Genomic DNA, 12,199 nt, shown 5'->3' with positions numbered 1-12,199 from the left:
TAGTGGAGCATTTAGTTGCTAAACAGCCAAACAGCTTTCCCTTAGTAAGACCAAAAACAGAGGTAATAGAGAGTGAATCTGACACTTAAATCCATCAGGTGCACGGGAACATGACTCCAAAAGGAACAATAATGTTGCTCTTTGTCTGCTGGATGTGTGAATATGCAGCCGTTTGCTGACAAGTTCAGCAAATTATCACTATTATCACTTAACAGGTGATGATACGTTTGAGTTGTGTTCACAACTTGTTTCCTCTGCACCTAAATAGCCAAAAAAATTCAGTTATTACTACTGCTTCCTGGCATCGAATTAACTTTAACACTGAACAATGGAAAACAAACATGCTTACAAAACAGCAGTCGGTATAGAGCCATGACTCATTGAAGAGAGAATTACTACGATGAAAGCAGGAAAGTCTCACCACAAAATCTTGATCCTGGTGCATTCAGTATATCCACACTTTGAAAGGTGATCAGTATTTTTGGATTGATAAGACCACCAGGAAAACACCTTCTGATGCAATTCAACCAAAATCTCTCTGTCAACAGTGTGACAGTCTCATGAAATAATAAAACTGATACTTTTCAGGACCCATTTCATGCAACATCTGGTCAGTCTTAATATGTTGTTTTCTGTGCTTGCAGTCAACAGAATACAGCTATAATGCAGCTCACCTAGGAGATATCATTCATTCCAGCTGCTCAAATGACATGGGCTAATTATCTTCAAGTACATCTTGCACACATAATAACGTGATCTCACTTTCCCTCAAGCTCCAGCTGGTTTGGAGGAAGCAGTGATCGTCTGAATTTCAAGCCCAAACTGGGAACAAAAGTAGAGTTAATTTTTTGCACTGACACCCATCCTGAGCGATTGTTATACAGATATGTGAAGCTAACGTGTCATACAGTATTGATACATTACTTGCATCCAGTTTTCAAGTGGAACTCAAAAATGGACACAGACATAGTTCCAAAACCATTTTTTGAGGCCCCTGCCAAGCCCTTCTTCAATAAACCATACAACAGGGACACCAGTGAGTCTTGAGCCAGATGCTCCCTGGTGACCCCACATCTGAAGCCTGACTCCCTGAGGCCTCAGCGGCTATTTCAAAGCCATGTCTGCATCTGACAGCTTTCTCCAGAGATCACACTGGGATTCCACAAATCTCACCCCCGCGTGGTTGAGTCTCACGCGGTGTTTTATAGTGGGGCTGAGCCTGATCCTGTTAAACACATGCAAAACTCGAGTTGGTTCACTATACCATGGCGACCCCTCTCTGATCTTATTATCCTACAGTGTGTCACCTGTGCGACATCAGACGAAAGTGCAGTCAACTCCAGGAGCCATGCAGGAGACTATTTTTATACATGAGAAAATAAGGCAGCTGGCCCACAGTACAGTCGATTAAATAAAAACATATAGGCCTAGAAGCAAGTTTTGACATGTCCTTCCACTGACCTAGCCCTGAACACTCTGAAGTGAGTCCTTTCTATTGTTTTACCACATCTCTCATCTCCAGTTGAAAGCCGGCCCACTCCCCCGGCAGTGGTCTTATCTGCCATCAGAATTGATATGTTTATCACAGCACTGACCACCACTTCACCCCAGGCCCTGACAGCTTCTCATAAGGACCCTTATAATGGCTGCTGGGTGGGGTCCAGTCTAGTGATCAGATCTTTGCGCTCCGACATGATGAGTGAGTGCTTTCAAACCTTTAGCATGCTGCTTTTTATTCCAAACAACACTCACACTTCCTACGGTCTTTGAACTCAGACATCCACTGAAGGTGCTGTGTCGGGCCAAATTTATGGTGCCCTCCAAAGGGGCCACTTCAAATGAAGTCATAAAGTTACTGCCATTTGCTGTTACAGGGTCATGCTCCCTCCAAAAGGTGGAAATATATAAAAATGACTGTGGGTGAATTGTGAATGCAGGGATGTGCTTGCTTGAATGACATGCATCTTTATCCCTCCATGGAGCAGGGCTCAGTGTTGGATCACACAGGTAATTAAGAGCAGGCCTGTATTTGAAGGAGACTTAGTCTTTTGTGTGCCGTTGAGATAGCTGATTGCCTTGTGTCATGCATGGACTGCAACTGGCAGAGGCAGACAGCAGCATGAGTAATGATGTGAGCACAAGGCTCTTGTTTAGCCAAGCTTACGGCCTGCAGTTTAAGAGGTACATGCAAGATCCTTAAAAAGCCAGCAGCAGACAGCAGGTAAAGTTTACCCAGGGGTCTCACAACACGGCTCTAAAGGAAATATAAGAGAGTGCACTCATCTCTATGTCGAAGGTACAGAATTGGAGCTGGGTGACAATTAGCTTAGCATAAGGGCTGGAAGCAGAGACTCCTGGAAGTCACAACACCATACAACACATAACCTTTTTATGATGAAACCACAACTTGTAATTTCTTATATTTCTGTTCGTTAAAGGACAAGACAACTGAGATGAAACACCATCATTTGTGAGCTTTAAAGTTGCAGACATATTTTCAACTTGCTCCATACTTAACACATAAACATAAAAGTGGTATATTTATGTAGACTTCATTTGCAATCAGGTAGACGAAAACAAACTTTTTTTTCTTTATTTTTTTTTTCTTTCTTGGAATAGCAAGTTAAGTAATCCTCCCCAGCTGTACGTGCTGTATTGTGTGGGCCGGCCCTGCCAGTGGAGCCTGCTGTTCATTACGGATCATGATTGGATCTCCGCCGGAGTCTCCAGCAGGGGAAGTTCTTCGTACCTCCCCCTCCGCCTGTCTGCTGGTCCCAGCAGCGCTGCCGTGGTCAGAAGATTCCCACTTGCCGGGCTCAGAGGATCGGCGGCAGGCGGCTCCCCAGCCCGTTAGTCCGCACACGACAAGGTAACACAACCCGGTGTCTTCACACAGCTTTACTCGTCAAACCGTCCAATGCAGTTTTTTTTTCTATTCTGTTCGCCTGCTTAAAAACATTAATCCATGGATGCTGTGATAAAAACTTTGTGAGTAAAACAATACAGATTACTTTTTGAAAGTTTTGTTTTATTGGCGAATTCTTGCCATCAGTGTTTTGGCTGGATGAGTTGTTCCAGTTATCAGGTGGAGAGATGACAGGTTGCGATGCAGTTTGTGCACAGGAGGAAAGATATGCAGTGTTGCTAATGCATACAGGTGTGACAATAACTCAACAAGAAAAGTTGAATGGACTTATTAAAAGTTTTTGTGATGTAAAAGGCTCTAGCATTTAAAGCACTCTCACCTCATAACTGCATCTTCAGAATTACTGAATCTCCCTGCAGACTCCAGAGTGGGGTACAGTCTGTAGCATAGACGCATTTTCTCTTGAGAAGTTGTTCTTTTTTTTTTTCATAAATGAATCATCACCTTTCTTTTTGTCCATGTTGGCAGAGCTGTATGACATCAGGGATTGTTTAGCCATCAGCTGTATGTGTGTGTGTGTGTGTGTGCGTGTGCGTGTGCGTGTGCGGGCAGAGAGAGAGAGGGATCCCCCCCATCCCTCGCTGCTATGGGAAACACCAGGCTGCTTAGTCTTCTCAGTGTGCATTCTTTCGCAGCCTATGCTTGCCAGCTTTTATTATGTTTAGTACAGTAGCGATGCATGTGACTTTCCCTGACAGGACTGCAGTGGTGGTCACTTCTCAAGCTAGAAATCAGCTCAGTTTAGTGTAAGATGGCCTTCGGGGCAGACTGGGGCTGGTCATCCCCCCAGGAAGCTTGTCACATGAAGTCCAAAAGGTTTAGAGCCAAAAAAAACAACAACCAATTGTTCAACTCCTCTTCTTTCTTTGTGCTACTTAGAGTCAATTTTGTGGCACACAGTCCTTGGCTTTGACATATCAAAACCAGCCTTTTTATTAGAATGATCTGGAAAACAATATACAATACAATAAACCCATTTTTGTGATCAAACACAAATGTTCAGCAATGTACCTAAGAAATGTTAATGTTAATTATCATTGTCTTATGGCAGAGAATTGTTTGGATCAGCTTAATGCACAGTTACTTGTTTTTAACAAACATGACCAATAACCAACACAATCATTTTTACAAATGAAATGCTTTAAAATAATTGTTATTTCTCCATAAATGGATATATTCATTGTGTGACAAAAATTTCTAAGGGCAAGATGATAAGTTTTTGATGTGTTGTGATGCTTTTGTGAAAAGTGATAAAAACAGTGTTTAATATGATACACAAATTAGTAAAATGCATAACATTTCCCAGTCTGTCAGGACATTTGCTGGATCCATCTAAATGAGTCAGAAGACAATGTGGTTAACAGATGATGAGAATAACTGTGCAGGTTTACTGACTTCTGACAGCAATATTCATAACAAACTGGTGTGAAATTCAGCACTTCATGAATACAACATGAATATCAACCCAAGAACAAAGCAGTTAGATTTAGATGTGTGGGTGTGTGTTTACCTACAGGCCAGCCAGCATGCACTGCCGTGGGAAAATATGCCTAACCTCACTGATATTACATTAGAGTGGAGTAGCAAGGGATCTGTGTCAAATTTGATTCTCTTGTTGATTTTATTTAACATAATTACCAAAACATTTTATGATGTAAAAGACTGCACTTTGGTGTATACTCATAGAGTGTAATCAATTCCCAACAAACTCAACTGTTAAAGCTTTATGAAGCATCTATGTTCAGGAGTTAGACTTGAGGGTTGATTGCAAACAAGATAAGCATGGATGTGGTAGTAATGTAGAACTTGGGCAGGTTCCGAGTTCCATCATGGCAGTCTCCAAAATGATGCAAAACAGTTTGCTGCAGCTGATTTTAATGAGGAGCATGTAGTCTTAATGTCAGGACAACCAGGAGGCTGAAAAAACTGGGCTCTTTGTAAGCTCAACTATGAAGCCAGATGTTGGTCTGCTTTCATTTTAAAAGCCTCTGTCTGCCTGTCTGTCTCTCTGTGTCCTTTATTTCCTTCAGAGCAGAGGTGATTCAGATGGACAGAATGTGCCAGAAGCCTTGAAGATAATCTAAAGGCCTTGGATGATACCTGATCTCCTTTGATACGTTCACCTGGTGCCATGGCCGATTTCATAAGAGCTGAAGTAGCACTGCTAAAGTGTGCACTGCTTTTTCTCTACCTGAGTGTCTCATCATGCCAGCGTGACTGCACTGGTGTGGACTGTCCCCTGCTGGACAACTGTATTGAGGAAGTGCTGGAGAGTGGCGCCTGTTGTGCTTCATGCTTACAGAAAGGATGCACATGCGAGGGTTACCAATACTATGATTGCATCAATGCTGGATTCAAGAACGGCAAAGTGCCTGAGGGAGATTCTTATTTTGTGGACTATGGCAGCACAGAGTGCTCCTGCCCTGTGGGAGGAGGCCGGATCAGCTGTAACTTCATCAGCTGTCCTGACCTACCACCTAACTGCATTGAGGTTTCAGAGCCTGCAGATGGTTGCATGCAGTGCGAACGCACCGGGTGTGTCCATGGCAGGCAAAAGTATGAAGCCGGGCACTCCTTCCACATTGACCCTTGCCGGGTCTGCCACTGCCCCAGTGAAGGGGGGAAGCTGATGTGCTACCCTGTACCTGACTGTGATCTGAAGAAAGACCATAAACCCATGTTAGCTGCAGTGACAGAAGAAGATGCAGCCAGGAGGAGTGGCGGTTACCCCAACAGGTTTGACCAGCAAGGCCATCCAGATCAATTCTCAACACCATACCACCCTCTTCCTAATGGGAATCTTCCTCTTTTCAAATTATCGCCATTGGATAAGGAGGGGCCAGAAGACTATGATTATGGTCCTACAGACCTTCCTGAGACCTACCCTGAATCTCTGGTCCTCCCCACCCAGTCCTTCTTCTCCAACAAGGTCATATCTGTGTTTGGAGGATCAGACAGGTCTGACAGAACCTCTGCAATTCAGAGTTTTGACAGAGGAAGCAAGCTGGAGCTGAGAGAGCAATCTGGGGTTCATGACCATCCTACAGACAAAGAGGAAGTGACAGAAAATCCCCTGAGAGAAGAGCAAAGTACTGTCAGGCCACATATGCACAAGGACATCACTACTTCTTGGCAGCCCTTACAGGGTCTGACAAGTACGCAAAGTGCCTCATTCAGTGAGCAGAGTCGACAGACAGATCTAGAGAATCCATTGCATGCACACAGGAATTTGGATAGTGGCACATTTCCATTAAACCAAGGTTTACAGGGTGAAAAACACCCAGAGTATCCACATATGAGTTCAGAGAGTGTATTAAATCATCAAAGAACCTCTGAGATGAACACACATCACCAAAATGCATCAAATAGTGTTACACCCAGACGTTCAGACAATCAGATCAACGTTAGTCATCCAGCCGGAGGTGCGGAGAGTCAAACCAATCAGCCGAGACGATTAGATGGAGTGAATTTTCTGATGTACGTGCAGAGAAGTCAAAATGGTCAAAAAGAATTACAGGGGACAGTTACACCGGATCATGGGGAAGGGCTGGATGCAGAGGAGATGCAAGAGGAGGAGGAAGAGAAGGAAGAAACTGTAACTTTTCAGAGTGTCCTTGAGCCTGAAGAAGAGGATGTGCCCAACAAGATGAAGTCAGCTCCACAGGAGAGAAGCCATGATCAGACCGAGAGCAGCGACACAACCAGCAGCTACATAAAGACCACACTCGAGCCCAGCACCAGCTCCCCCACAGGGTCTGAGTTCCACACAACCCCCATGGTCCATTTTATGACAACCACCCCCACTCAGCTGCCGGTCAGGGTCAAGCTGGATGAGAGTCAGCCCAGCAGAAAGCCAGGTCAAAGGCTGTTTAACCTTCACAGTGAAGACAGAGAGGAGGTGAAGGAAAAGGTGATGGAGACAGAGGAGGAGAAAGGTCAGCCTGTCTTAGGTAAGTCAAGAGATGCTTAGATGCTTTAACGTGCTCAGTTAAAAAATGATGTTCTTTTTATTTATTTAATTTTTCAACCATTTCTGTTTTAATTCATGCCTTGTCAATGGGCTTGTAAAAAAACTGAAATAACATGGCCAGAAATTAGTAGTAATGAATAGTTTTTATACTTGGCTGAGTTGAATCCAAAAAGTAAAGATGCGATAAAGGCTGAACAGGGTTTTCAGTCTTATGTTGACATTACAGTACTTGCTTCTGCTTCTTCAACTGTGGAAGAATTCACGTCACGCTGCCAGCCACTGTTACGGGCCTCCACCAAAATACCAAGAAAAAAAAAAGAACAGCAAGAGCAGAGGTGTCGCAGAGTGCGCAACTGAAACTTTTTATTGGCGCAGAATTGATGTATCATGTTGGTAGTGACTGACTCCACCTAACTCCCGGCTACTCGAAATAGGGCAAAGAGATGGAGTGTGTGTGGCAACTGGTGTGTGACTGTTTGTGGCAAGATTACCTTCACCCACTTGTCATTCGAAGTGGCGTGCCCTCAGTTTTGTATAATTTTAAGACTTAATAAAATTTAAATGGGTGAATTATCCAAAAATTCACCACCATCCCCCTACAGTCATGAAGGAGATAATTAGCTACAGAGACCAAACTGTTTTTGTACCAGGCTGTAAACTTGTTTATTTCTGCTGTTAAGTTGGACATTTTAACATCGGGGTCTTTGGGGACTGACTCACAGATACACAACCCATGACCTAATGCAAAAATAATACACACATTTACATTTACTAATTTTGAAGGCACTTTTATCCAAAGTGACTTACACGTGAGAGACAACACTAAGACAGTGCAGTTGGAGGCCTTGGTGTAATACCTAACCTAACCGTTAAGGTAATTGGTGACTCTAAATTGCCTGAAGGTGTGTGAGTGGTTGTTTGTTCTACATATGTCAGCCCTGTTATCGACTGGCGACCCAGTTTGGATAAGTGGTATATGGATAGATGGATGGATCTATTCATTAAGTGCAATAGATATGCCATTTGATACTATTTGATCTCAGTAGTAGTCTCAATATGATATCTTTACTTTGATAATAAAATTTACTTTGATAATAACATTTCAACCAAAATTTATCAATGATTTCCTCAGTTTTTATTTAAATTACTAAATTAGAAGACCCAGAAAGTTATTTCCTCTGCCACACACACAAAAAAGGGAACAAACAATTGTAACAATGGCAGTGATAAACTGGGTCATTTTCTTGTCCAGTCCCTACATAGAGGGGGGCGGAGTACACCCGGGACAGGATGCCAGTCTACACAGGGCCAACATACAGAGACAAACAACCATTCACACTTACATTCACATCCACGGGAGTCACCGATCAGCCTAATGTGCATGTCTTTGGTCTGTGGGAGGAAGCTGGAGAACCTAGAGGGAACCCACGCAGGCACGGGTAGAACGTGTAAACTCCACACAGAGAGGCCCCAGTGTCATCTTTTATAATTTGGTGTTTTAAATTATGTTGTGTGTGCACATGCCCATGTTACTAAAACAGTGAATAAAGCTTGTGTTCACTCTCTCTTTACTGTGAGAACACAGTCCTTGTTAAATAAGAAGCGAGGTTCGAGGAGCCCTGCACATTGTAGGGTACAGCTCTGCAGTGTACAGGTTTCAGGAAGGCTTGAACACAGCGGTACAGGCTCCACACACACTGGTGGCACAGAGAGTTGTTGAGAAAGATTTTTTGACAGCTGTAGGAATTGTTTCCAAATACCGTGTAGAATTTGGGTCAAATCTGTGGTGTTGTGCATTATTTCCACTAGCGACTCGTTAACTTTGTCTGTCTGTCCTTCGGTGCTGGGTAGGTAGCATATAGTGGGTTACTACAGCTTTAATGTCGTAAATTTTTAGCTCAACTTTACCAGATTTCACATTTTTAATCTAAATGACACATACTTGTGTGTACTCCTGAAGCTGTCCATAAATCGTAATTACATCGCTAAAGCTGTAGGAATTATTTGTCTAGCATTTAGTATAACATTGTCCTCACAGTCCAACAATGTTCCCTTTCTCTATCCTGCTCTAAATACCAAGCCAGGCCATATGTCATTAGCATATGGAAGGAATGGAGACACTCAACAGCCCCTTGGTATTTGAACAGGAACATAAATAGTGAGCTCAGGGTCTGTCTGGAGCAGGGAGTCAAACACTCCTCCAGTGGTGAACATCCTCTCACCACCATTTCATAGCAATCACCTCCATCGCTCACCCAGCGAACAAGGCTGGGCCACTGTTTTACTGCATGTTACCTCAGCTCTCCCACAGGAGACAGACAGGCAGGCTTGAGAGTGGATTCAGTCATAAATCTCTCTGGCCTCCAACCTCCAAGTGCTTTTATTTCAGAAGTGTATCTTAGATTTGAAAGATTTTGAATCTATATGTTATTGTGTTGTTTAGTATCCCAAGGTCAACTCTAACTGCTTTGAAAGCGAAAATACGAAGAGTCTATTTATTTAAACCATGTTAATATCCCAATAACACTGTGACAGCAGATACATTTTGTTTAATAGGTGTACCTACATAAAAGAAGATTACTGGATTAATTTAAAAACAATAGATTATTCCATAATGAAAATTATCAAATTATCATCAGTTGAAGCCCTATATTTAAGGGGAAAAAAGTTTTCACACTGAGGGGTGTGCCTCCCCCAGGGATGAGCTGAGGGAGGGAGAGACATGAGGAACGCCAGGTGCAGACAGGTGCATGCATATTGCAGTTTAGCCTATTGATCTAGCACCCTCACCGTTTCTGGCAGTAGCGGCAGCAGAGGTGGCTTTGATGAAGTTAGATTCATACTAGTTAGTTTTACTCACCATGCTAGCGTTGACGTGCAGTCGGAGGCTAACGTTAGCTGTGTTAGCTCATTGGAGAACAGCAGAGCCAGGATGTGGACTTCAGGCATGTTGTTAATGACTTTGCTGAGTGCGAGGCCCGGCAGATGAACTTCTAACGGCTGAGTACAGGTTCCTGTTTTTATGGAGCGGGATCAGGGATTTAAATCTGTGTCTCATATGTTGGTAATTTTGCAGCTGTTGTGATCTGTGTGTGTGATAACATGTGGCAGCTGTGTTATTTATGATGATTGATGAATTCCTTAAAGCAAGTAATTGTGTGATTAGGTGCCATCATCCGCTCATTCGGAATGTGTAGACCTATAATGAGCTGTTGCTCTTTTCTTGATGATTATTTGTAAGCTACCTTTGTGTTGATTTATTAGTGCTGGCTGGATAAAGCTAACTCGGGTGTTTGATGGTTGCTGTGGTGGTCTGAATCCAGGGCAGACTGTTAGAGTGAAGTTGATCAATCTGACACTAAGGCTGCTGTGGATGTGCTGGTCAGAGGCTAATTTGCAGGATGGGAGTTGCATGGTGAGTGTCTCCATGGTGACATATCTATTGTCTGCAGTGGTTGTGTGTGTGCATGCAGGTGTGAACTGAAGGATCTAATGCACTGCTGTTGCACTGAGTCACACTAGATTGTACAGGTGTTACTGTGTTTAAGGCTCTCCACTAAAATGACATCATGTGAGACAGATACACTCAACACACGTTATCAAAATGCTCTTTCAATAGAGGATGTGGATTATAGAATGATCCAGTCCCTCATTTATTAGAAGGCTGGTCTATGTCAATTAATCTTTTGATGAGATAATGTAATTACATAATCACAATGTGCCACTTTTGATTTATTCTAAGGCCATTTGCGCATTGATTCATGTTAATAATGAAAAACTTGTGTGCAGTGGTTTGTGGATCGAGTCCATCCGAAAAGCTTCTCCCCAAAAATGACACTGTGTAGCATATGCTGCAGGATAAGCTTAGGAGGAGTTATCTGTCAGGGTGACTGGGTACTCTTATGCCAGATAAACTGCTTTTTCCAGATAGAAATGCTCCAGACTACAGACAGGTGGCTGTTCACAATCGTAATGTCGAGATAGGGTGAGCAGGGCTTGGCTGGGCCTCTATCCAGGCTGCTGATAATCACGTTTGTCAGTCCTGATGGCACATCATCTTGGAACAGCACTGGCAAAGCCTGCCGGATCCGGCAACTCTTTAACATCTGGCACAAATGGCCCCATTTTTTTTTTCATGAAGCCGGCTTCGGGCTGATCTCTGTGAAGTTTTGTCTCTGTTATCTGCCAGAATTTCATCTGCTCGTGTTTTGGCATTTGTGACTCTTTCTGAAGTTTTTCTCAGTTCCCACTAAAATGTTTATGCCTTACAGCGGATTATATCATACCTCTATTTAATCATAATGTCATTATTTTATCATACTGAAAATTGGAAAATCATTAGTGGTTACTTAAATGCAAATTAGAGCTCCATAAATGAGACACCTCCGTCCCACCTCTCCTTCTCTGCCTGACTAATATCGAATTGGTTTACAATACAGCTTCAGCAATTAATAGATAAGTCACTCAACCGAAAATTAATCGGCAACTATTTTGATAATTCATTATCTGTAATTTTTCAAACAAAAATGCCAAAGTGCCAATGACAGTTGCAGCTTTGATTAAATATTTTGGGGTTGTGGGAGCAGTCACAGGCATTTTTCACAGTTTTCTGATGTTTATAGACGAAGCAGTTCAGGCAGTGATTGAGAAAATAATCAGCAGATGAATTGATAATGAGAACATTTAAAGAGGGCCTTAAACTTTGAATGATTCCTTTCCTGTGTGCGTGAACTCAAGGGGGCTCTGATTAGGGAGTTGTGCACAACAAAGGTCAAAGGAGGTTTTGCACCCAGGATGGTGTCCTTTGGCCTGCGTAACACACACACTGCAAAAACCGACATTCAGGAAAGTTATATCTTATTTTGGGATGATGAATCCTAAATTACTACAGCAGCAGCCTGTTGCCCCGGCCGTTCAAATGTAGCTGCGTTTCAGCGTAGTGGGAAACTACACTGTAACTTAGAAGGGATGGATTTGTGATGTACAAGTTACAATATAGGATGAACACCCAAAACTCCCCAGACAGGTAGACGCCAGTCTTTATTCACAGCCATGGCAGAACACATAGATGGTAGGGCTTAGCCGGAGCAAAGCTCTTTCAGTTGTTAAAGTGGGAGTTCATTCTCTGTGACAGACTTTCATATCCTTACACTTGGCACAACATTAACTTCACTAAAGATTCACTGGCAGTAGTAAACTAGTAAAACCCTGATAGAATTGTGAGTTGATGTTTTTTTGTGTAATTTATCTATCCTCACCTTGGAATGTAAAAAAAAAAAAGCAGAAAAGAAACTTTAAAGACA

The 12,199-nt window shown here is 42.8% G+C and overlaps 1 protein-coding gene across 4 annotated transcripts in view; it reads left to right on the top strand.

Annotated features, from left to right (window-relative positions):
• The first annotated feature begins 2,164 nt into the window (after positions 1 to 2,164).
• Positions 2,165 to 12,199, top strand: part of fbln2 (fibulin 2) — a 73,079-nt gene continuing 63,044 nt past the window's right edge. The window contains exons 1-2 of one of the 4 annotated variants that reach the window (XM_071494540.1): positions 2,165 to 2,869; positions 4,957 to 6,876. In XM_071494540.1, coding sequence (XP_071350641.1) covers positions 5,058 to 6,876 — 1,819 coding nt within the window. In that variant the 5' untranslated portion in view covers positions 2,165 to 2,869; positions 4,957 to 5,057. Of the gene's footprint in view, positions 2,989 to 4,956; positions 6,877 to 12,199 lie in introns of all 4 variants that reach the window. The other 3 variants (XM_071494539.1, XM_071494537.1, XM_071494538.1) reach the window with 3 other exon arrangements.

Source organism: Trachinotus anak, unplaced genomic scaffold (assembly GCF_046630095.1).
Source record: "Trachinotus anak isolate AG129_WGS33_773 ecotype Australia unplaced genomic scaffold, CSIRO_AGI_Tana_v1 ptg000013l, whole genome shotgun sequence".
In the NCBI taxonomy this organism is placed as follows: Eukaryota; Metazoa; Chordata; class Actinopteri; order Carangiformes; family Carangidae; genus Trachinotus; species Trachinotus anak.
Note: the sequence above shows the minus strand (reverse complement) of the source record. Positions and strands in the feature narration are given on the sequence as shown.